The sequence below is a fragment of the Crassostrea angulata genome, chromosome 10, assembly GCF_025612915.1.
Source record: "Crassostrea angulata isolate pt1a10 chromosome 10, ASM2561291v2, whole genome shotgun sequence".
In the NCBI taxonomy this organism is placed as follows: Eukaryota; Metazoa; Mollusca; class Bivalvia; order Ostreida; family Ostreidae; genus Magallana; species Magallana angulata.
Genome location: NC_069120.1, coordinates 44339864 through 44366688, shown reverse-complemented (window position 1 = coordinate 44366688; position 26825 = coordinate 44339864). Strand labels below are relative to the sequence as shown.

At 34.7% G+C, this 26825-nt stretch overlaps 1 protein-coding gene across 6 annotated transcripts; it reads right to left on the bottom strand.

The window, feature by feature from the left end:
• Positions 1-1463: 1463 nt before the first annotated feature.
• Positions 1464-26291, bottom strand: LOC128166121 (uncharacterized). 6 transcript variants are annotated; one of them, XM_052831067.1, is made up of 19 exons: positions 26195-26291; positions 23167-23388; positions 22019-22894; positions 21054-21810; positions 16384-17077; positions 16052-16222; positions 15825-15923; positions 15469-15577; positions 15302-15355; positions 14894-15027; positions 14104-14292; positions 13863-13911; positions 13648-13747; positions 13142-13220; positions 12899-12996; positions 12435-12567; positions 8339-8428; positions 7096-7159; positions 1464-4113 (listed from the first exon to the last, which is right to left on the bottom strand). In XM_052831067.1, exons 2-19 carry the CDS (start codon positions 23375-23377, stop codon positions 4046-4048), a joined length of 3975 nt encoding a protein of 1324 aa, XP_052687027.1. In that variant the 5' UTR covers positions 23378-23388; positions 26195-26291; the 3' UTR covers positions 1464-4045. The 6 variants fall into 6 exon arrangements, with proteins under 6 accessions (XP_052687027.1, XP_052687029.1, XP_052687031.1 ...); XM_052831069.1 differs by having other exon boundaries at positions 26204-26268; XM_052831071.1 differs by lacking the exon at positions 26195-26291 and adding an exon at positions 25855-26127.
• Between the last annotated feature and the right edge of the window lie 534 nt (positions 26292-26825).

The following is a 26825-nucleotide window of genomic DNA, read 5'->3' as shown; positions in this document are numbered from 1 at the left end:
AGGGCTTTATAGTTTTACTAAACAGCAGTCAGTTTCTATTGAGTGCCAGTAACAATAAAGAAAAAGAATTATAAGAATCATATAAATTTTCACTATCTGACTGTTTTGGCCCTGCTCTTGATTCAGAAACCCTGCCTTCAGGGACATGAAATTTACAATTTTGGCAGAGGGCTTTATCCTCTTTCTAAATATGCAATATAAGTGAAGAAGCAATTTTTAAACATTAAAAGCATTAACACTATATGACCAAATTGGCCCTGACCGAAAGTCAAAACCCATACCTTGGGGACATGAATTTACAAAATTTGATAGGAGGCTTCCTAGTCTTCATAATTATAAATTCAGTTCTTCTTACTGAGAGGAGAGGGGATTTCAAAACATTTTATGCATGAACATTATACACACTTTGGGGCAAGAGTCATGAAATTTACAATTTTTACAATTTACAATTCCTCTTACCCCCAAAGATGCATCATACTAAATTTTAAAAGACTTGGCCATGTAGTTTTTAAGAAGTTTAAAAATGTTCAATTGTTAACACTTGGCATTACGATGCAATTGCAATAGGTCACCTCAAAAACATAAATCTGAGAAAACTTTGGCCAAAATGTTGTGTTCTGCTTTACTGACAAGAGTATGTAATGATAAATAATTGGTCACGCACTTTATACCAATGATTTCCATGCAGCAATGATGCAAACGAAATTCAGAAACGAAAGACATAACATTTATTGCTGACAACTTAATTGTTAAAGGTAAAGTTTACAAAGAGGTCCGGTAAACAGACGTCTGGTACTAGAGACAGATAAAATGTGGAACGGTCTTGCTAACTCCATATAGTATCTCTCTCTCCCCCTCTTTTGGTCTCTCTACCTCTGTCTCTCTTTCTCTCTCTGTCACCCCCTTTCTCTCTCTCTCATGAACACAACTTTATGAAAGAAATATATATTCTTTGTAAGAGCAATTCTTACTAAGATGGAACTATGAAAATCAAACTGATTCCCTTGTATCATTTAACATAAAGGTATCTACCTACAGGTAAACAACAAAAACAAAGTGTAAAGTTTTAACAGCCCCACTATCTAAGCTACTGGCGTGCCACCAGTTCTCGCCGAGTAGTTTCTCGCCAGTGCATTGTTACAACATTTAATCAACACATAAAATTATATACCAAAAATGATGTAACATTGCACTGGCAATAAATGGTACTCAGCCAGATCTGGTCGCTGTGCCAGTACAGATCTATCAAATTTTATGTATATATTTCATGTATTTTTTTATGTATTTTTTATGTATTTTAATATGTCAGTTTTCAAAATGCCAATAAATTGTCAGTCAACATGATAAAACTCAACATACAAGCCATGGATATACATGTACATGTAGTTCCAAAGGAAGATGCATATGATTTTTCATATAATCTTGTTGTCTTAATAAACATTTTTTTGGAAATAAAGGCAATCTTGTCTTCTCCTGTAGTTTTATTATCAGAAACACCACATGCAGTAACTGAGAAATCCTCCATGTGAGTTAACAGCTTGACAAGGAAAAATTCTGCACAAGCAAAAAGCATACCCACAAAGCAATCATTCAAACACTGTAACATGACTAGAAAAAATTATAAATCAGCACACAAGAATTTTATGGCAGCTTTGCTCTGAGGGATATAAGACATGTATGTCCTAGAAGTGTGTCAGAGAGTAGATGGATCACACTAAGAAATATCGTATTCAATAACAATATGAAACTGATACATCAAACCAATTCTGGAGTGAACCAATAATAAGAATAAAAGGCATGATAATGACAAAGGGAAAATGAGCCATCTTGTTTTGTTAATAATTTAAATTTCAAAAAGAACCAGAATTCACTTCTTCAAGGTCTCTATCAAGATTTTTTTTTTAAAACTAGAATTTTATTTCATTCAAAAGAAATATGTTCAATTTCATTTAAGGACGACGAACCCAATTCACTTCTACAATAGTGATTTTCATGAAAACGTTATATGAGTTATAGTTACTAAAGATATATAAAAATCAATCAAAACATAATTTAAAAATTAAATTAGATTTATTTGTCGAGACCATTTCAAAAATTGGCTGCGTTACTGCTCTTTTTCAATTAAACATAATGGGGAAAAGCATCCTTGTTAGAGGAAAAAATAGTGTTTAAAAAATTCTGCAACAGATTTTCAATCCAAATTGAAATATCATATATGTACTTACATGATGATTTTGAATTAAAATCATTTAAAAAATTTCCAAGTCATCAACTTTGATTTTACAGGGGCACATGCCAAAGTGCGAAAGAGTCAGTATTTTTCCTTCGTTTTTAAAATTCATAAAAAGTATTGCGCAAACTCCAAGAAAATTATTATGTGTATCATTTCAAGGTTGATTTATGCAACAAAAACAACTATAAGAATGTGCTAAAGGTTTTTTTTTTAAATGATTAAATACTTCAACGCTTGAGCACAGGGATGGTTTTACTCTATTTTCAATTTGAGTATTGAAGCGGATCGGAATGTAAATTATTTTGTCTCTTGCTCAAGCTTTGTTAACTAATCTATGTAGATGGTTATAAAAAACTTGAGCAAATATAAAACTCACAACACAACTTTGACATCCCATTAAGAAAGTTGTGCATGTAATGTTGAAAAGCATATTTAAGGATGTTAAATTATAGCAAGGTCAGCCACTACTTGCACTAAATAAAGTATGCATGGATGACATAGAACAGATATATATCAGGTCATAACAATTTTTCATTGAGTTTCTGTGTTTGTGACGCAATATTGAGAATTTAATGTTTTCATAATCACTTCTTTTAAGTGCGTGATATATCTATCTATACAAAGTGAAGTAGGTCTGTTGTCCTTAAAGTAGCTTTTTCTGTACATGCATATGTATCTCTCAGTTTTACAGGTAATTAAATTTTAAGACCCTATTGATACCCTAGTGAAAAAATATTTTCCTCTAAACCTTGTATGATTTTGACTTCGAAATGTTAAGAATTTTTGCTACACAGAATTTTTTTCAAAATCTTTGTAACAAAACCTCACATCATCCTTTAACCAAAAATATATACTGTCTTTTCATGCCATTTAGTGACAGAACTCCACATAATTTTGATATAGCCTCCTCCATAGAAAAATGAGAAATCTGTCATTGAATTGTGCTCAGAAGTGCCATATTATGATTTTACATCAATATGTCATCAATTCCATCTTCCAAAAGTGACATAACAATGATGTATTATGAGTATTTAGTGTCTGCTTTCAGTTGCTGTCTGTGTGAACTGTTACAAATATAATGGATGAAACCTCTCCTCTGTAACAAGTGTCTTCTTTTTACCTTCTTGTATCCAGTGTGTTCTCTGTTCACCCTCTGTCACAAACAACTTTTGTTTCTACCGTAAATATGTGTCCTTGATTTTAAAGTCACAGATGTGTCTGTAATGAAAGTCATAAATGTCTCCTCACACAAATTGTTACATATGTGTCCTCAACTGATGTGATTGTCACATGTATCCTCAATCAATGCCACAAATGTCTCCTCAATTTATCTGTTACATATGTGTCCTCAATTGATGTCACAAATGTCTCCTTAATAAATTTGTTACATGTATCCTCAATTGATGTCACAAATGTCTCCTTAATAAATTTGTTACATGTACCCTCAATTGATGTCACAAATGTCTCCTCAATAAATTTGTTACATGTATCTTCAATTGATGTTACAAATGTATCCTCAAGATTTGTTATAGTTGTCATCAATTGATGTCACATATGTAACCTCTAAAAATTTATTATGCAGGTGTCCTCGCAATTGATTTCTAAACTTCAAATATATCCTCCCTTCTTCATTTTTTATTGTTTACTAATCTGATTCTTTAGTCAAAATTGTATTTTCCTTTTGATCTGTAAATGTGAACTTGGTCCTCTATCTTCTTCTATCACAAGTCCTCACTTTATTTTCTGTCAAATAAAAGTGTCCTCACCATTGTCACTGAAGGTCCTCAATTGCTCTCTGTTTCTCAGAAATTCTCACTTTACCTTCATTTTCTTACTTGGGGGTTCCTCTGGTGCTCCAATGAATTTTTCTAATGAATAACCTTGAAAAAAAATATGAATAGAGATCAATTATCAGATTAACTTTAAAAGTAGAGGTACTGTGAGCAAGCTCACAATTGCTACCCCCCGCTAAGATAACAAGAGGCCCAGGGGCCACATCGCTCACCTGAGCAACAATTGCCTTAATTCTGATCAAATTAGCATTACAGTATCAAAATATCCTGACAACTAAGTACAGCAGATCTTGCTAAAAAAATTGAAAATCTGCCAATTTTTATCCACCTCTTTTTTTTGTTTGGTAAATACCAAGCCCCTTTTGTTGTTGTACCCGTAAGAAGATTTTTTCTCTATTCCTATACCCCCCCTCCCCCCCCCCCCCCCCTATTTCGTGGCCCCACTTTTCTCTACGGAATCATGGTTTCATCAAACTTAAATCTGCATAACCGTTGCTTTCACAAGTACTGAGTTTAGGACCGAAAACTTTCCCATAATATTTTTAAAGATTTTCTCTATATATTCCTATGTAAAAATTCAAACCGCCATCATGACCCCGCCCTACCACTAGGGACTGTGATTTTGCAAACTTGAATTTACACTACCCAAGGATGCCTCTTCACAAGTTTAAGCTTTTCTGGCCTAATAGTTTTTGAGAAGAAGATTTTTAAAGATTTTCTCTAAATATTCCTATGTAAAAATTCATCCTCCATTGTGGCCTCACCCTACTCCTGGACTATTATTTAAACAAACTTGAATCTATACGATCTGGGGGTGTTTCCCTTCAAATTTGGGCTTTCCTGGCCTAATAAAAGATTTTCTCTTCATATAAAAATTTATCATCCATTGTAGCCCCGCCCTACCCCCAGGGACCATGATTTGAACAAACTTGAATATACACTACCTGAGGATGCTTCCATTTTAATTTGGGCTTTCCTGGCCTAATAGTTTTTGAGAAGAAAATTTTAAAAGATTTTCTCTATATATTCCAATGTAAAACTTCATCCCCCAATTGTGGCCCCACACTACCCACAGGATCCATGATTTGAACAAAATTAAATCTACTCTACCTGAGGATGCTTCCATTTTAATTTGAGCTTTCCTGGCCTAATAGTTTTTGAGAAGAAGATTTTTTAAGATTTTCTCTATATATTCCTATGTAAAACTTGATCCCCAAACTGTGGCCCCACCCTACCCCCGGGGACCATGATTTGAACAAACTTGAATCTACACTATCTGAGGATGCTCCCATTTTAATTTGAGCTTTTCTGGCCTGATAGTTTTTGAGGTGAAGATTTTTAAAGATTTTCTCTATATGGTTGAAATCTGCCAAGTGGTTCTTGAGAAGAAGATGAAAATGTGAAAAGTTTACAACGACGACTACGACGACAACGCCGACTAAGACAACGACAGACAACGGACAAATTGTGATCAGAAAAGCTCACTTGAGCCTTTGGCTCAGGTGAGCTAACAATCATAATGCGTGTATTTTTCCAATTAGAGAAAATATTGGATGAATCTATTTCACCGTCCATTTTCATAAATAACAACTGCTCTTTTTTTTAAAAACTGTTGGTCATTAGCAATTTTTGTGTGAAGTAGGAACATTCAATGCTTCTCCATAATAAAGATAAAGACCGGACACGAATTTTGCACTTTTTCTGCCAGTGACCTTGTCCTTGCCCAAATGACCTTCGGTCAAGGTCATGACACACCCTTTGGTCCTAAGCAATATTTGTGTGAAGTTAGAATATTCAATGCTTCTCCATAAGAAAGATAATGACTGGACTTGAATTTTGCACTTTTTTTTCCAAACAACCTTGACCTTGCCCAAATGACCTTGGATCAAGGTCATGACACACCCTTGGGTCATAAACAATCTTTGTGTGAATTAAGAACCTCCAATCTTTCTCCATAAGAAAGATATGGACCGGACACAATATTTTGCACTTTTTCTGCCAGACCTTGACCTTGCCCGAATGACCTTGGGTCAAGGTCATGACACATCCTTAGGTCATAACCAATCTTTTTGTGAAGTAAGAACTTCCAATAATTCTCCATAAGAAAGATAAGGACCGGACACAAATTTTGTATTTTTACTGCCAGTGACCTTGACCTTGCCCAAATGACCTTGGGTCAAGGTCATGACACACCCTTAGGTCATAAGCAATCTTTGTGTGAAGTAAGAACTTCCAATAATTCTCCATAAGAAAGATATGGACCGGACAAGAATTTTGTATTTTTTCTGCCAGTGACCTTGACCTTGCCCGAATGACCTTGGGTTTAAGTCATGACACATCCTTAGGTCATAAGCAATCTTCGTATGAAGTAAGAACTTCCAATGTTTCTCCATAAGTAAGATATGGAACGGACACAATTGCACCGACAGACGAACGGACAGACGAACAAGGTGATTCCTATATACCCCCCCAAACTTCGTTTTCGGGGGGTATAATGAAATACAGATAGACTAAATATATTTGGTGTATGATTATCCTGATCATGTGTCATATAGCAACAAGCGCACTTAAGCATGGTTTCTCATTTTTCCTTGTTCAAGTACTGGGGGGGGGGGGGGACACACAAATAGAGCATAGTTTAATAAACAAGACTTCTTACTCCTAGTTTTGGGCTACCAATGTGGACAAGGCAGAGTTTCTGGGCACCTGCTCGAATTAAGAGCATAAGGATTTAAAAGTTAGTGTCTTTTCCTGACTGCTTTTGCAGAATTATGGAGTATAAAGATGACACAAGGCCAAATGATTTGGTTGAAAATATTAAATTTACCCATGTTCAATTTTGACATTTGCCACTAACTGACAAGTCAAATAATATGTAGTTTCTCATTTATGTGAAGCTACACAGAAAGCTTCTAAGTCAATTTTTAAAAACCATTACTCAAAAATTTGCCCTAACCAATTAAGGGCAGACTTGACATAGAGAAAGATAGCGATAAACTCTATAGAACCCCCAGTTTGAATGATAGGAAAATTATATTATTATAATAAATTGGATAGTGAACTCATCACCTTTTTCTACTCTGAGTGCTTCACATTCCTTGCGGATCTCTGCTATTGCCCTCTCGTCATCCTCCTGTTGAGAACATAAATCGGCAATAATTATATAGTAGTACTTTTGTTATCATAAACCACAGTTAATATAGTACATTATGATGGTTAGTCGGGGTTCTTCAGATGTCAGCACATGTTTATTTGATATGAATAGTGGCCCACAAATCCAATTACCCACTGACTGAACAAGTTTATTAATGTTTTTGTTCAATACAACCTGAACTCACAAACTTCAAAGGTCAAGGTCTCACCATTGTAACATTCAACAGAAAACAGAAGAAAAAAAATCCCATCAGAATTATTGATGTCTAAAACCGCTACACTTGCAAGTAAATATTTACTGACCTTGAACACAGTGAATGGTCCTTATCTTAATTTACCCGGTAATCACTTAAATTTGACTTTAATCAAGGAATTAAACTATAAACTTGTCATAATAACACAAAACCTCTTAGAGACCAAGTTAAAAATTTTGCATAAGAGGGTAAGCCATCAAAAGAGAGACACTCAATAGAAAAAAGCTAAATATAACTAGGACAATGGAAAGAAAGGTAACACAATTTGAAATTTTGAAAATTTTCAACATCCAATGTTATCTGCTGAATGCATGCAATTTATTGAGAAAAATAACAAATATAAATGTTCCCTGTTGTTAATATTGATAATGGCATATCAAATTGCAGGTGACATCTAAAAACCCCCCAAAAATTACAAAGAACAATTTCCACTTTTCTCTTTCCATTTACAATCTTAAAGGTAAACAATAACTACCGGTAATACACCTGGGTTTTTTGTGTGCCACAAAATTTGCTTAATGATTTAATTTGTGTCAGTCATTTTTTACAATTTAAAAAGTTTTAATTTATTAGTGGATAATTTTTTTAAGCATTGTATTTTTTGCTATGTAAATGTGATACTAAAGAAGGCATAAATTATGTGTAGATCATCATGAATATAACCAGATGTATGTTAATCTATAGGAGAAGGACAAAGACATGGGGGGAAGTGATTGTGTTTACATGATTTAACAGTTTTGATAGAAAGAAAGATGGACTGATGCTGAAGGGTAATGCTATACACTTTAGTCCCTTCATTGGAAACCATGCCACAACAATTTCAATTTTTCTCACCAGTAAAATTTGAGGCAGACAAATGACTTATTTTACTTGCTGTACTGTAGAGTTAGGCTGATGGAACTCACCTCTGCTTTACTCCACAGGAAACAATCGGTGCACTTGTTACAGGGTTTCTTGGGTTCTCTCAAATGTTGACAAAAGTGCTTATAGTCAATCTGAAACGAGAATACATCCACAGGGTCCAAATTTTTACTTGGGTTGTTTACATTGGACAAAAGACGGGATAGTATCTGCTATGGTAAACTGACCAACTTACACTTTATTTCAAAGAAGTGACTGATGTATAGTGTCTAAATAATACCTACAGACTACTCAGGATATATTGAAATTCAGGGGATCGTGCAAATTATTTCAATATATCCGTATTTCAATATAAGCGAAATTGACTTATGTGAAGCCGCCATTATTGAAAGTTCAATCCCGATGTAAGCATAGAAAACCAAACCTGAACAAATTATTTGGTCATCATTTATCTAAAATAGTGAACAGATTACATGGATATTAGTCCTTGAAAGTTTGGTTAAAATTATATCTGTAAGTTTCATTTTGCTACTATCTTAAACCTCATCATAATCTCCGATCACATTCTTTAACGTTTTGGAGAAAAATCACCAGACTCAAACGCGCTTCAAATACTGCTGTACACTGCTTGTTTATCACCGTAAGTGTACTGCGATAATCTCAAAATCATTAGCCATTTCGAATTTAGGCTTTGTTCTTTTATCAATAGCCATAACTAGTTCGTATTTAGTGTCCGAAGATAAGGTTTTTCTTTTCCGTGGGGTTTCCGTATTACATCTAGCCTCAATACATCCATATACGTAGAAGCAAAAAATTCAACAGTGAATAAATTTTACTTTTTAAAAGAAGTATAACAAGAGGCCCAGGGGCCACATCGCTCACCTGAGCAACAATTGCCTTAATTCTGATCAAATTAGCATAACAGTATCAAAATATCTTGACAACTAAGTACAGTAGATCTTGCTAAAAAAAAAAAAAATCTGCCAATTTTTATCCACCTCTTTTTTTTGGTAAATACCAAGCCCCTTTTGTTGTTGTACCTGTAAGAAGATTTTTCTCTATTCCTATATACCCCCCCCCCCTCCCCCCCGCTTCGTGGCCCTACTATTCGTTATGGAATCATGGTTTCATCAAACTTAAATCTGCATAACCTGTGCTTTCACACTAAGTACTGAGTTTAGGACCGAAAACTTTCCCAGGATATTTTTAAAGATTTTCTCTATATATTCCTATGTAAAAATTCAAACCTCCATCACGGCCCCGCCCTACAACTAGGGACTGTGATTTTGCAAACTTGAATTAACACTACCCAAGAGTTTAAGCTTTTCTGGCCAAAAAGTCTTAAAAAAGAAGATTTTTTATGATTTTCTCTATATATTCCTATGTAAAAATTCATCCCCCATTGTGGCCTCACCCTACCCCTGGACTATTGAATCTACACTACCTGAGAATGCTTCCATTTTAATTTGAGCTTTTCTGGCCTAATAGTTTTTGAGAAGAAGATTTTTAAAGATTTTCTCTATACATTCCTATGTAAAACTTGATCCCCCAATTGTGGCCCCTCCCTTCCCCCGGGGACCATGATTTGAACAAACTTGAATCTAAACTACTTGAGGATGCTTCCATTTTAATTTGAGCTTTTCTTGCCTAATAGTTTATGAGAAGAAAATTTTTAATGATTTTCTCTATATATTCCTATGTAAAACTTGATTCCTCTCTTGTGGCCCCTCCCTACCCTCGGGGACCATGATTTGAACAAACTTGAATCTACACTACCTGAGGATGCCTCCACACAAGTTTAAGCTTTTCAAACCTAATAGTTTTTGAGAAGAAGATTTTTGAAAAATACCGACAAATTTTCAATAATTTTCAATTATCTCCCCTTTAAAGAGGGTGTGGCCCTTCATTTGAACAAACTTGAATTCCCTTCACCTAGTGGTGCTTTGTGCCAAATTTGGTTGAAATCTGCCCAGTGGTTCTTGAGAAGAAGATGAAAATGTGAAAAGTTTACAACGACGACGACAACAACGACAACGACAGACAACGGACAAATTGTGATCAGAAAAGCTCACTTGAGCCTTTGGCCCTGGTGAGCTAAAAACACACATGATGAGAACTAAGTCTTATCAGTTCTCAACGTCAATCAGGCATGATTACTGTCATCAACTGTGACGACAGCCACGAGGGAGTGCTTCAATATAACCGTTATAAAACAACTAATTATCACTTATGGGGAGTGATCAGTGGCTTCAATATAAGCAATATTTCAAAATAGCCGATTTCATTTTATCAGTCAAATCAGTGCAAAGAAAATGAGAGGCAAAAACTGGGGATTTATTTCTATTTCAAAATAAGCGGAATTTCAAAATAAGCGATTTCAATATAAGTGGAGTAAGCTGTACGTGTTACCGTAATCCGGTGAATATAATACGCAGTAGTGTACAATACGCACCCCCCACTTTGGGCCTGAAAATGGTGAAAAAAAGCTTGTTGGGATGTATAATACGCATCAAAAAAATTGACCAAACGGTAATCCTGAGTATCAACAAAGCAGTTATACTTTGTATGCACGCTCAACTTCATCGCGGGAATACGCTACCGGAAATAAGAAAAACACAATATTTTCTTAGACACGGATTTATTGTAACTAATACATCGCGGTAATATCTTTATTTCATAATCAATGTTTTAAATAGACCTGTATTAAATATTCTACCGTAAATAAAATCAACTACTTTTAAAAAGCGTTTTATAATTGTTTAGTCATTACAACCCCTGTGTAGTGAAAAACGGGCCGTGTACAGGTATACTGTAGAGATAACGGACCTAATTAAATTCTTAAATGATGCCGATCAAAGTGATCAATTAGAGGCCTGGAACATATTAAAATATGTGCACTAATAGTTGTGTTGAGTATAGTACACATAGCCTACGGGGAGTGTCTGAGATACCCAAGGTGTCAAGTGTTAGCGGAGGGGGAGCACAGCAATGGCTTCAATTAACGGAATAGGTTATAGAATTATTTATAATCATAATTATTTGCAATAAATCAATTAGAATTACATGAAAATGGTTAAAGATGTGTAAGCTGTTTTCAAAGATCAGTTACAAATAACATGTGGCCATCCAAGCCCGCATTCTATTAATAACAGCTGTAATGGCGGCTTACACGGAGATAAAGAATAGGCAGTTCAAATTAATTTTTAAAGGCCATTTTGAAACAGTTTATTTATCAACAGACTTTAAGTATACATCTTCTTTAATTACACGCTATGGCAATCATTTCCTAAGGGTTAAATAATAATATAGATGTGATAATTAAGTAATGTTACGATGAATAGCGGGGTATCGGTCCTGTCTGTGAACAGCATAGGTAATACGGTAGTATGATACCCCGTGTTTCTGCTAGGGAAAAAATATGTCCAAAGCCTATAGGGATGTATAATACGCACCCCTTTCTCACGGTAAAAAATCCTTGAAAAAAAGTGCGTATTATATTCACCGGATTACGGTAACTGTAAAGTTTTCACCTTTGATACTTGAAATGAACTAGATAGAAAATTTCAGATTCAGAGTAGTAACATAAGGCACCATTTGAAAACAAAAGATGACATCTAACACATAATCTATTAACTGTATCAATTAATGAGAAAGTCCCCTGCTTCTCTAATCTCTTCTCCAGTCCACAAGTACATATTATTGTTAGACTTACAGCAAACGTAACACATAGTGCTAGGCTCATGTAACAAAATTAATTAAGGTTTACGACACAAGTAACTTACTGTGTTATCTTTAGGTTACAGGATTACCTGTACTTTAGGAATAGAACACAAGTAACATGTTGAACTATATTTACATCAGACTCAAATTAGGTTTACGACACAAATAACACACTGGGCTTGGTTTAAATGACGGAGTTACATTCGGTTTATAAGTAACACATCGTTCTAGGTTTAAGTAAAATAATAACTTCAGAATTACAATGAACGAACCGGTAAAACACTGTGCTAAATTTATGAAACAGACTTACATTAAGTTTACAACAATTGTAACATATTGTGCCATGTTTATGTAACGGAAAAATATAATAGGTTCATGACACAAGTAACACATTGTGCTTGTATTACGTGACAGACTTACGTTTGGTTTACGACAGACATAACACATGGTTGCCCCACATTTACAGGTCATCTTGTTACAGCCCTCCTCCTTCATGAACTTTGCTTTACATCGGTGACAAATTCGAATCTTTGCCATGGCCATCTTCTCCTCACTGAAAAAAAATAAAAATACTCTACATGTACATACAGTAAAACACACTTATAATAAAGTGCCAGTGACAGAGATTTTCCTTCGCTATAAGTGTAATTCGTTATATCCTTCAAGTTTAATACATGTAATTAAATGGGAATGAAAATCACTTCACTGTAAGCATCAATTCATTATAAGCGTGTTCACTATAACCGTGTTTTACTGTAGTCTGCTTCCAAAACAATTGAGCATATCCATTCCTTTTTTCACTTGTTTTTATATTAAACACATAAACCTATTTGCTCTATGAAATGATCAATAATCATTGAACACAATATAAAACACAGCCTTACAACTTAATCCTCAGACTGACTTCGTCCTTCTTCTCAATTTCGTCACATCTCTTCCCAAAGTGTTCCTTCCAATCTTCTTTACAATGCCGACAAGTCTCCTAGAAATAAAACAGGTTTCCATTTAACAAGAGTTATTCAATCCTTTAATACAATTTGTTTACCTCTAACAACCTGCAATTCATTTCAATTCAAATTGAAATGACAATGCAGCATTTTGACTGTAAATATTGGACAAGTCTGTACCTTCATACAGGACGTATTTTGACAAGAAAAAACTTTCACACTGGGATCCAGCAACGCAGCAAAATCACAGTGGGGGCACCTGTAAAGAAATATCATACTGTAGCAATTCAACAGGTACTACTAGTACCTACTAGACCATCAAACAGGTAAAACAAAAAAACTTCATCATAATGAGACTTTAGAATATAATGGGACATGGCATCACTGGACTGCATACACATGTCAATTTTTCATGATTGTTTGCTTTTGTGATGTACTGTAGATTCCCTATTTTTTGTGAGTACTTCATTCCGCAATTTTACCGTTTTGCATCAAATCACAAGAATATGAAATCCCAAATACCAGATTTTTATCATAGGTTCTTTAGTTTACATCTGTCAGAAAAATAAAAGTGAGATTTTAAAAATCCAGGTGATGTGCCTCTCGCGATTTTACATGGATATTAATTCCTTGTGTTTAATAAATTTACAGTAATCAAATTCAAGTTCAATTCAGCCGAGATGTACCTCACAAGGTCGTCTAGAGCAGCCAAGTTGATGCTCTCCTCCTGAACACGGTCATTGTACTTGTCCAAAATGTTGGCAGGGAGGGCTTTGTCTAATTGACCTATCACAGAAAAAATAATCCTTGTATCAGTCATCAAAGTACGATGGTCTATCCTTCCAATATTCCTTCTGTTTAATTTTGTTGTAGATTCGTTCTATCGCTTAAATGAACTTACTTTTGGGAAAGGATGCATCACAGCCATCTGACATACACAGCAAAGAAGTCTGAAATACAGATATGGAAGCTTTGAAATACAGGTACCTGTACAAGCTAAGAAAAACACAATAATCGGAATATTCACTGCCCCTATTCCTAAAGTTACTTGGATATAAAACCACTATGCAAAAACTGTTTGGTAGTTATATCCAACTATCTTATGATGTACAAATCAATTCATTCCACACATCAACACAAACCTTTCCATGGCCAAACACTGACTCGTTGGCGTAGTTCTTGAGACAGTCTTCACAGAAGAGATGCCCCTCGTAACACTGCACCATGTTGTCGAATGCCACTTCACAGAAGCAGCAGCCACACTCGATCAGCTGACCCAGCTCAGCATACTCACACTCGTTCATCTGCTGGGCGATCTTCATGTCCTCGTCCTGAGTAAAACAAGAAGACCCTTATCATGGCTGACAATTAAAAGTCCAAAAAGAGAAATGACTTTTACTGAAATATAAAAATCCCTGAGGTGAGAGAGTGACACTTACATTCACACACAAACACACCCTCATAAACGCAGTCAGTGGTGCTACATCCCCTCACAAGGGGGTAAAGATGTGGGTACTGCACGTTTGTTAGTAAATATCTAAACAATAAAATGCTTTCTTTTGTGATTCATTCCAGATATGAAGGTGGCAACATTGCAGAAAAAATACATAACCCACGTTAGCCATGAAGACGCATAGGGACAGTGCATCTTCCTGGTTTCTGTAGTGAATGAGTCATCGACTCCCCCTGGATGGGACACTTGTCCATGGCAGATTAACTCCAAGTATAAACAAGTACCCATTTCAGATGAGACAATGTAGATAAAGTCCCTTGACTACGGGCTCAACACATCAAGCGACCACAGCGGGGCTTGAACCAGTGACCATTGGGTTACTGGCCCAACAACTATGAATACTGAGCCATGTGCTCCACTATAAGTGTATGTAAATGTTTATAACCATTAAACAGATTGTGCTATGGTGAATGACAAACCTTTGCTTCCTCAAGGATTTTTTCTTTGACAAACTCATACTCCTCTGAAAGTTCCGAAGGGAGACCACTGAGGGAACACTTCACAGCCCGCGGACATTTCAGACAGGTGGCTTTTATCGACTTCTTCTCAGAACCTTCAGTTTTTTAAAAAACCCAAATTGTTTAATACACGCTATAAATGTTGGAAGGATTGCATAATATTCTGGTTTTGCAATCAACAATGGTACAATTAGCTCTCTTGCAAATACTGTCATTATACAACACTTTAATACAAATGAAACATGAAAGATAAACACATATAAAATGAATATAAAATTCTTGATCTTTTATCTTTCACACTTCCATGATGTCTTTTTGAAATCAACTTTGATTCATGTGAATAGACCAAATACATACAAAGTGCCTTACCAACGGGGATCTCGCAGACAATGACAGCCTGGGACAGGGATAACTTCCCTTTATCTACAACAAATTTTTTTAATGTGAACATTAAAGGTGTCTATCACCACTGTAAACATCATTTAATACATCATTTAGTACTAAGATAACAGTGGATATTTGATGTGGAGACCTACCTTCTTTATCCTCCATTCCTTTTTTGACAATCAGAGACAAAGCTTTGTGCATGGGAGCATAATGCCAGTTGAAGTGTGATGCCAAAACCCTAATGTCCTTAACTGAGATCTACAGTTACATGTATAATATATATGTACCATGATATATGAAGAAAACAGCATTTCATGGGAAAAGTATCACCCACTTTCATCTATAAAACTTAATTTTTTAAAACCTATCAGTTTTTTATTTGATTCTTTTTTATTTCATTGAGAAATCAAACTCATTACAAACATATCAGAGGCAAAGCTGTTTTAGTGTACACATACTTTTTTATGGAAATGTATAATGGACTTGAATTATTGTAATGACTTACCATTTTAAACTCGGACTGCAACAATAGCTCACAGTTATTCTTATAAAAAAAATCTGTCACTGGCTCAGAGAAATCTTCATAAAAGTTCTTGTAACTTTTCTGTAAACAAAGAATGTCATAATATTAGTTGGTTTTTATTTGGTCACACTTTGTTGTTCCTTGTTAGTAGGACACTATATACCGATTAGAAAGCTGTCTCAAATGTATTTACAGGTAAAGCACCCGACCTTTTTCGGTGGCGGTTCTACGGACACTGTAGAGGTGGCGTCCCTCTGGACCCGGGGGTAGTCAGCATTCTCCAGCAGTAGGTTACACACATTGTTCAGAGCCTCTGGTCCTATGTACCTCAGCAGCAGGTTTTTAACATACAATGGATCCACATCAGGGAACATCATCAGCTGGAAACAAAAATTTTAAATACAAATAGTCAATACAGTCTAACAAATGAAATTGCCTGCGGACTAGTTAAAGTAAACAGGCACTACTAGTCTAATGTATAGAAAAGTTAGTGTTGAACCATGTATTTTGTCTTTTTTAATATTTTTAACTTTTGACTTACCACCTCATTGACCATGTCACTTAGCTTCTCCTCCGGACCCTTCTCCATGCTGGGAAGGGGTGGCTGGTTTGTGGCAGGAATCGGCTTCCTTGGGACCGCAGCATTTGTCGCTGCTGGAGGTTGCTGGACCTGCATTGTAGGTCGTGTTGCTTGTGGAGCTGTATTCCTGTTCTGCAGAGATATAGTCTCAGACACTGGCATTTTCTTCCTAATCTGGTTCACAGGTTTAGCAACCTTAACTAATTCATGGTCCAGATGAATCGCTTTCTTAGGTTCTACTTTTCCGTTGATTGGATTGATCTCAAAAACATCCGGCACCACATCCACAGGTTCCTCAGTAATGTCCACCACATCTGGCAGGACCTCCACATTGATAACACTCTCGTCCTGGGAGCCAACCGAGGACTGAGAGCTGCCAGTCATGTCAATCACATCAGGTAATCTGTCAGTCTTCTGGCCTACAATAATTAGGTCCTCATCCTTAGTCCTTACTCTTTGCCTCCCCTTCACCGTTTCACCTGAATTACTTTTTGACCTGCTTGGACCTGCCATATTGTCAGTCACCAATGTTCTCTTCACATTTAAAGACTGCACTTTTGAAACATCTGTGTGTCTTCTAGCTGTTTTAAGGAAGTCAAATTTGGGTAGATCCTCATCCTCTTTATCAACAGAATCATTGTAAACTCCATCTTCTCTGTAAATAAAACAAGAGGCTCATGAGCCACACTGCTCATCTGAGCAACAATAGCCATTTATAAAGTCATTTATCAAATATGTGGACAATGTAGTAGAATAGATATGTGTATAAAAAAGTTTTCATATTCTTATGCTAAGGCAAAAAAAAATTAATCATTAGTTTCTCGGGCCAAAATTTTGAAATTTTGATGAGGCAGGCAGGTTTTTTTTTTTTTTTTTTTTAAAAACAAAATTTACAATGACGGTAACCCATATCATATGATTTATTTGTGTACTCATTAGCAGATATTCATCAAGCTCATACATTGGCAAAGTTTAAACATTTGTTTTAATTTGTTCTTTTTAGTTTAAACTGTTCTGTTTCATTTAATTTATAAGGTTGAGTTTTTACGTATGAAGAAACAAGACAAATGGTTTATGCACCTGCTTCATTTTGCGGCCTATCTTTCCCCTCCACAGTAATAACATAAGTCTAAACTGAAATAGGGGACTTCTTATGGCATTTTACTAGTTGAATTTGCCATAAAAATTTATTAAATAAAGCATTCATTAGGGGGTGTTTTCTTATCAATCTTCAGTGCCTTGAGGACAGAAATCAAGGAAAAGTAAATAAGTCATCATAAAATTTTCAAACAATACATATGTCCTTTATTCCTGTTTCTATGCAATATCACAGAGGCTTCAATTTCTAAAGATAACAAAGAAATTTCAGTGGTTGTGTTAACAGGGACCAACCCAGAGCAAACTTAGTTTAGGGAGACTTCACTTCTGAAGTTCTCCCTCACAGAAACATAGGGAGAAATCTGAGAAATCAGGTAGACTTCCATTCTTTGACAATGGCATAATGCTAATGATAATACATTTATACACAGATTCAACCTTTATTTGAATTTGATTAGAAGCAAGTCAATTAAAAATAAAACAACTCCTAAAAAATTTAAAATCTTTAAGAAATGAAGATAATAATTTTTCTATTGATCGACGTATCAAAGAAAAAATTGACCGGAAAACTTCATCAATGCGCGTAGCGCATTGATGAAAAAGTTTTCCGGTCAATGTTTTCTTTGATACGTCGATCAATAGAAAAATTATTATCTTCATTTCTTATCATTTAATAAAACAACTTCAAATAAAGAAATGTGAAGTGTCATTGATCAAAAATGTAAATAATGTAAATGAAGCGGCGGGTATGAATACAAAACAACAACAGCAAAAATATTCAAAATGGATTCGCCTTCAGCTGATGCAGAGCTGTTGTGCTGAATTTAATGGATTAAACACAAATAGTGAGTTAAAATCTGAACCGGCTGAATTGAAAACGCAAAGAAAATACATGCGATAGCTTGTGATATTATTCACTGTGCAGAAAAACTCGTTATAAAACTAGTTCTCATGTGAGGTCGCTGGAATATACAACTGGACATAACCATCCAAGAAAAGGCGATCGTGGACGAAAATAGCTGATATGTCGACAAAGTATAGTATGTATAAGCGACTTTTGTAAACGTTGTGGTAACTAGATAGCCAGTGATGTACCTAAATGGTATATCTGCCGCTTGGAATGCGCCGAAGGAGTTGATGCATTACTCATAGCTTTTCTTTACGACACTTATTCTGATGACCGATCATCTACGTGTGTACATTTAAAAATTATCGTTACCAAATTTGAACAGCAGTGTTACCGTGAAAGTTTATAGGCCTATATGTTCGTTATAATATTCCTGGAAAAAGGAACAGCCAGCCTCGCTGTAAAGGTTGATCGATCTCAAGCAGACGAAATCGTGAGAAGACGCTTAATTTTCTATTTCGTGAATCAAACAATATGTTTTGTTTATTTTTGAAGGTTAAACTTTCAAGTTTTTATATTCACAAGGTTGCATTTTGTTTGCTGACAATAAAACAGACACAACTTTACATTTTGTTGACAGTGTTTATCTTGGAAATTCCCGTTCTATAAATAGTGTTAGATCAGAACAGTTGAGAAAAGTAGATCCGGCGAAAATTTTATTGATGCAGGTATCAAAGAAATTTTTCAACCAATCAGAAGCGCCGATATCTCATCAAACGAATAAATATTAAATGATTATCCAATTTTTTAAATTCAATTTATTATGTGTATTCATACATTTTGTATCTGAAATGTTTCGTAATTGTGTTGGCTAAATGACAAATAAAATCAGTCTATGTGTTAAGGTGTATTTTGGAGGTATTAGTCCAACCCTTTGACCCAATTACAACCGTCATATAGTTGGTTGTACAGAAATTTTTTAGTTAAAGATAACTGTAGACAAACGGTTTCATGATTATTTTAGCACTAACTTGGCATAATTATTAATTAATTACAAGTTACCAACTAATTGTAATATCAGCACCTAAAGTTATAAACATTGGTTGTAATTTTCAGTGCACAGTATGTGGTTGCATCAACCGTATTTATAACCTCTGAAGATAAGACAGTCGCTAGTTATTAATCACAACAGGGGTTAACTTAGGCTATGAAAATGTCTTTTGAATTAGATGATTATCATTTTATTGCATTTGGAGTTAATTTTCACGATCGTGAACTCAGAATACAGGGCAACTTCAACCTCTCTTTCTTAGGAAATTCTGGTGAAGTTACCGACCACAAAGCGAGTAATTATATTTACATAAAGTTGTATTTAGCCCAGGTAGCCCCCTAGGTTGGTCACTGGGTAGATGTTTCAGATAAAATAACGTTTTTCACTGACAGAGACAAGCATTGTTTACATAGATTCCATAATAGAGAAAACCGAAAATGATAAGATATAAAAAATCCGGAAAAATAACGATAAAAAAGTTTGATGCGGCGATGATTTTACTGATGCGGCGGTGCCTGAGAAACAAATCATTAATTTTTTTTGGCCTAAGCATTGAGCTCCTTTTGTAACAGGATGATTTTATGGTCATAACACATAGTGATAATCGCAGTTCTCAAAAAGATCTTATACATCCTCTGTTCATAAAATATAAACCTATATCAAACTTTGAATTGCTTGTGTAGTCCAAATATTGTCCAGGGGCCACAGTATAAAAAATAACATTGTCAATACTAAACTTACATTTTGAACCCCTTGTGGGGTTCAAGAATTGTTTAGGGGCAAGAGTCTACATAATTGAGAATCAACAATATGTCAAAATGCTTGCATGTAAGTCATACCATATATTATAACATTTGAGTTTTTGAGAATAATTCTATATTTCTTCCTATTTAAAATCCTGTCCCTTATGATTATGATTTTGACAAACTTCAATATACACTGAAGTTGCTTACTAAAATTAAGCCTTTCTGGGCAAATGGTTATTGAAAGGAGGATTTTAAAAGATTTTTCTCTATATATTCCTATGAAAAATTCATCCCCATCCTCTCCCAGGGATCATGATTTGAACAAACTAACTGGAATCTACACTACCGGAGGATGTTTCAACACCACATAATTTAAAGATTTTCTGGCCAATTAGTTTTTAAGAAGAAGATTTTGCTCTATAATTCCTCAGTAAAAATTTGACCCCCCCCCCTCCATTGTGGCCCCACTCTACCCCTTCGAATCATGATTTGGACAAACTAACTTAAATCTATACTACCTGATGATGCTTCAACACAAGTTATAAAGATTTTCTAGCCAAAAGGTTTATGAGAATTTTTTTTTTTAAAATACTGACAAATTTACAAAAAAATTAAATTATCTCCTCTTTAAAGAGGGGGTGGCCATTCACTTGAGCCTATGGCTCAGGTGAGCTAAAAAGTGTACAGACAGACAAACAGAAGGACAGAATGTTGTGGGACAAAAACTGATCAGAAAAGCTCAAAAATAAATAAAAAGATATTTGTAATAAACCCAAGGACTGTGATTTAAGTGATACTGACTTATAAATGCAACTAAATACCAGGTACAGAAATACAGTATAAATCAAACTTTTTCAGAATTGTAATATTCCACTGATATCTTTTATACCTCTTATTTTCCCCCTTATCTGCATTTATTTTCGACATTTTCTTGGGATTGCTGAGAGTTGAGACTTTCGATCTAGCGCCCTGAGTGGATAATGTGATAATAGAGTTTGAACTGGTCCCTGGTGTGGCTGCATTCTCTGGAACTTTGTTGTCAGGTTTTGAGCTAGTTCCAAGTGAAGTCTTCTCCAGTTCCACAGAGGCATGAATGGATTTGGCCTGAGCAGTGGATGCCTTGACCGGATCATTCAAGACTGTTTTAGTGCTTGTCCCTGGAGTAAGTTCTTTGACATTAATTTTCGGTGTATTCATTCCGACTAAAGACTTCCTTCTCTCATCCTGGATTTTCCCCATTACCTCTCCAGACTTGGACAAGATTTCATTCCTGTAAATCTGCTCATCATCCAGAAGTCCATTATCTTTTTGAACACACACATACCTCCAATTTTCCAGACCAGCGGGTCGGTTAGTCTCCAGAATTTTACTGGTGCTTGGAAAATCTGCACCCTCATCTTTATTTAATACGTTTGAAGCACTAATTGGTGTGATTTTGTAATTTGCATTGGTATCTCCAGATGAAATACATTTTGAAGTTTTAGAGGAGGGACTATTTGCTTGGCTATCACTGGGTAAATCCACTGAACATTTGTTAGTTGTACTACTAGAACTGTTCACAGAGCAATTTGGTGCAGGTTTGGGTAAGAAATGTGCAGGTTTTATTATGCTGTTCGTTGTAATACTTTTTGGTTGTTTGTTTTTCTCTTAAACGAAAAGGAAGTAAAAAGATATGTATTATGCTCATTCCTCTTATAAATAAGACAATTCTTACTACATGTATATAATCTGAAAATTACTCTTACTTCCTCAAATTTTTTTTAAAAACTAAAATCACTATAACAACCAATAAACCACTATTTTGAAGCTTATGGCTATATAAATACATGTGACAAAATCCCATAAAGCCCTTACCATCATTCAACAAATTTTGATTATCCCCCTGTACAAAAGGTTTTGTTGGTATGTTGGTGTCTGTTGACACTGAGTTATTGCTTTTGTTAGGAGTTCCTGAGAAGACTGCTGGTTTGATTAAGGTTCCCTTCTTGAGCCCGCTCATTACAGCTCCATCGGTGGATTTAGTCGGGGAAAAAGTGGCTGGTTTTATTAGACTTCCTTTAATGTTCACCGCTTTGTTCAATGAAAAAATCGGTTCCGATGGCTCTGAATGGAATCTGGTTCTCTGACCTTCAATATCCTTCGATGAAACCCCAGCAGAATGAGAACCAGTTGGGATTTTCCATTTCCGTTTATGCAACGGCAATGGGGATGATGACCATGCTTGACTGCTTGGATTGTGGATGTGAGCACTAGTTGATGAGGTGAACCCTGGTTTAGAATTCTTTGTAGTGATACTAGGGTCTGTCTGAGGTTTCTTTGTACCTAAACAAGGATCAGGCAGAGAATCATTGGAGGAGCTGTCCTCAGAGTCTATCACATCTTTCTTTGCAGTCTGATACAATAAGCTACTCGGATTACCACTGTTACAAACGGCACTAGTTGACGGAGGTTGTTTTAACCGTGTGTCTGCTTCCTTGGTGTTTGTTAACTGTTTTGGCTGAGCACTGGTTGTTGGAAGTTGTTTTAAACTTGTGTCCGATGCCTTGGTGTTTGTTAACTGTTTTGGCTGAGCACTGGTTGATGGAAGTTGTTTTAAACTTGTGTCTGCTTCCTTGGTATTTGTGAATTGTTTTGGCTGGATCTTAGTATCAGTGGCCTTCTGTTTAGATTCAGTCGAGGAACCTAACTCTTTCTCAACTTTCTCTGCAGCTTTCAAAAGAGAATCATCATCTGCAATTATATACCATAATTTTTTTTTAAAATCCAGTGTTTTCATATCACTCAAAATACAACTCTTTATAATCCTTATCACTGTATGTAGTAGTTAAAGGTTAATGAAAAATACTAATTAAAGGGACTGCTATGAAAATAAATTTGATAACTTTACTTATAAGAAAAACACTGGGTTTTACAAGAAAATCTAGCTACCTTGAAGTTCACCTCAAATCAAATTGTAAAAAAAAAAATTTAATGAATATTTGACAAATTATTCATTGACTTGCCATCTGACCACAGTGTTTGTTTTTTCTGGGGCTCCGCCGAGGCCAAAGAGAATGTGCGGAGCTGAAGGAGATCATCGATACAGCTCATAAACACCGACTGTGGGGACAAAGGGTCAGTGTTGTTACTGGGGTGCCGGATGCTGATTAGTATCACTTCCTCTGTCAAGTTCGGGAAAATGGGCTTCAATTGGTCCAGTAAGGTGTCCTCCATTTTGAGATTAACTGTAAAGTCAAGGTTTAATGAACTCAATGATGATTGATTGGATAGTGAATTCACATTCATTTCTTTTATTAATGTAACAAGCTTATCATTAATCTAAATATAGTAATCACAGATTACAAAGCTCATTGAGACGTGGCATCACCTTCATAATAAGACCATCTTGATCATAACACATGTATGTAAATAATCATTGCTAATGATCTCTTACATGAAGAAATAAGATATTGTAGCATGGTTTGACACAATATCATATATTAATATCAAAAATCCAAATTTGTTTAACACAATATCAAATGCTAAAACTTATATTAAAGATACAATATCATATGATACAGTATTATATCATGATATAATATTGTATCATATGATATTGTATTTTGATATGTGACATTATGTTATATGATATATCATATATTATGATTTCATTTCATATTATTATTTGATAAGGTATCAAATGGTATGATATTGTACTACATGATATAATAATTATGATATGATACAGTTTTGTTTTTATTAATTTAACATATATGTTGTATCACATGATATTGTATCAACACAGTATCAAATCACATGGTACAACATCATAAGATATTATATTATATGATACAATACCATATCACATCAAACAAGGTTATATGATACAATATTTTTTTAATATGATACAATAATCATACAGTACAAGTCCATATTATACTATACAATACCATATCATATGATAAAATATCATATATTATCATATAATTCAATACTAACAATTTAAAAAGGAATCATTATAATATCGTATATCAACTATTACATCAATCAAGCAAGTCTGAGTGGACAAGGTTTTTTTAGCATTCTTGATGATGGAGATCGGGCCCTGTATCTGGGGCTAGCCTTATGTTTCAAAACCAAAGTTGAAAGTACCCTAAAAGTTGGAAATTTTTTTTTCAACAATCAAACCTGTATTTAACTACTCGAAAAACTTTCACCTGCCCCAGCATCAAGATAATTGAAATCAAGCTCTGTTTATCCATAGTTATATTTAATCATTCACCAATCAAGGACCCTCAGGGGGCATATACATTAAATAGAATATATTTTCTGTTTAAGTCTGACTAGGTATGAACAAAATTTACTTCACTTCATAACCAGCTCCAAGACCCTATCATAATTTGAGTTGTTCCAAAATTCTACACCTGCCTAAGCATCATGATAATCAAGATCACTCCGAGTACCTCTATAATTCATTTACATAGTTAAGTCACCCATGCAAGTTTGAATAATATACAATTATTGCTGTTTTTTTAGGTCAATACGATGATTTAGCTACCCAAGAAGTATAGTATTCATCAAGCCTGAGGCATCGTATTGACCTCAAAAACAGCAATTATTTTATTATATGATTCAGCAACAAATCGATACAGACATATCAAATTGAGTGTTATCAGGCAAAGATTTTAGTTTGAAGCCACAGTCGAACAAAATTGACGAACAAGTTATTTCATTGGACGATCTATTATTGGGTCAAGTTATAAGTTAGATACAGGACCTGGCGCACCAAAAGCTTTAACTAGGTCCAGACGCCGATGCCGAGGATATAGCATAAGCTCCCCCTGACTTTGTCTCGGTGAGCTATAAAGTGGTCCATGACCACTTGCTCATGTAAGTACATGTACTTAAAAGAGATATCAGATTCCTCTTTTTAATTTTTTAAACAAAACTCTAATCCCAGGAAGGGGAAAAAGTCAATACCTAATAATGTCCATTCTTAAAACTAAAGAGTGAATGTTTTAAATCAGATACAAGCCTAAAACTGTCCATTCTGCAATAAAAAGAAATATTCTAAGCCAATAGGCCTCAACCATTTCTTTACCTCAGCTTTCTGCAAACACCCTTTATTGCACAAAATATCTCAAATTTATATATCCTGGGCTTAGGATCATGAAGCTATTTCAGACTTAAGTCAAAATTTCATTAAGTTCTATAAAATAATTGTTTATCATAAAATGACAATTGAAAATTGCAATCAACAATGTTTAATAAAGACACTTTTAACATCATTTCAATTCTGTAAGTGTTTTGAATCAAGAGACATAAAAACAGTGTTGACTTAAGTCTAAGTTTGCTTCATTATCCTGGGGCCTGGTTTTTCTGAAAAATAGTCCTTCCAATTCTTAAGTGTCATATATCTTGGACCCCAATATGTGTTCTTTTCATGCCTATCTTCTTTCATTTACACATTGTAATTTTAAAAGATTTATTAAACTGTGTATTAGAAAATACCTGTATATGTGAAAGTGAAACTGATTAATTCAGATATAGCAACACATTTTTATAGGTCTTAAAGGTTTTGAAGACATTAAACAACTAGTTTTTACCTTTCCGAACATCAAATGGCAAACTTACTAAAAGCATAAACTAAAATGAATGTCAATTTAATTCCGAAAAGCAACCGTTTAAGTAGAGTATGGTACATACTATACCCCAGTTAATAACACGTGAACATCATTCGTAAGTTCTTCAACCTCTTGTTTCGATTTCTTTGGTCACGTGATTTGTCATGGATTATCATATACAAAACCAATGAAGACTGTTTTTTTAAATGGTAATACATCTATTCTAAAATTCATTTCATGTTACCTCACCGTGTCAAAAGTTTCAACTGACAAAACCCGCCAACAATTATAATCCTACCCCATTTAAAGTCTTGTTTTAAGGACATTGCATGGAGGAAATCATGGGTATTGGGGCGTCAAGTGACCATTCAACCTTTCTTTTTTAAATTTTGTGATATTCAGTGCAAACTTACATAAATTTACTCACCCAGCTTACCAATTTTTTACAGTTTCATTTCTGCCGCGTTTCGGAAGAGAATGGTGTAACCGGTATTAGATAACTCGTTCGTTTTTCGACAAACAGATAGACGTGATTACACTAGTCAGTTGGTATAATACGCAAGTACGAAACGTATTAGGGCCGCAGCAGTATTTTTTATGAATTTGTTATAATAGATTATCAATTTGTTTTACCAAATTATTAATTTGTTATAAGAAATAATCAATTTGATATAACAAATTATCAATTTGTTAAAAAAAAGATTAGTAATTTGGTATAACAAATTGATAATTTGTTAAAACAAATTGATTATTTGCTATAACAAATTGATAATTTGTTAAAACAAATTGATAATCTGTTATAAAAATTTTAAAAAATACTGCTGCGGCCCTAATACGCTTCCGTGGGTATTGGAGGACAAAATATCATCAGTATGAACATTAGTTAAATAAAAAAAATATTTTGTGGCAACAAATTTATTTCTAATTAATATTTTAAATTCCTCAGTGGGCCGGGGGTATTTCTGAAGCTGATTTGTATATGATCATTGTCATTTTCGATTCAAATTATTTTAGAAGATGTCTACTTAAAATAATATATTTAATAGATGTCGAGACAA

Bases quoted from the DNA above. Each gene is read 5' to 3' on its own strand.
- LOC128166121 (XM_052831072.1), bottom strand. From the start codon at position 25,847: ATGTACCATACTCTACTTAAACGGTTGCTTTTCGGAATTAAATTGACA. The intron at 23,389-25,777 runs GTAAGTTTGCCA...TTGACTTTACAG, and splicing joins CATTTTAGTTTATGCTTTTA to TTAATCTCAAAATGGAGGAC. The intron at 15,356-15,468 runs GTAGGTCTCCAC...AATTTGTTGTAG, and splicing joins AGGAATGGAGGATAAAGAAG to ATAAAGGGAAGTTATCCCTG.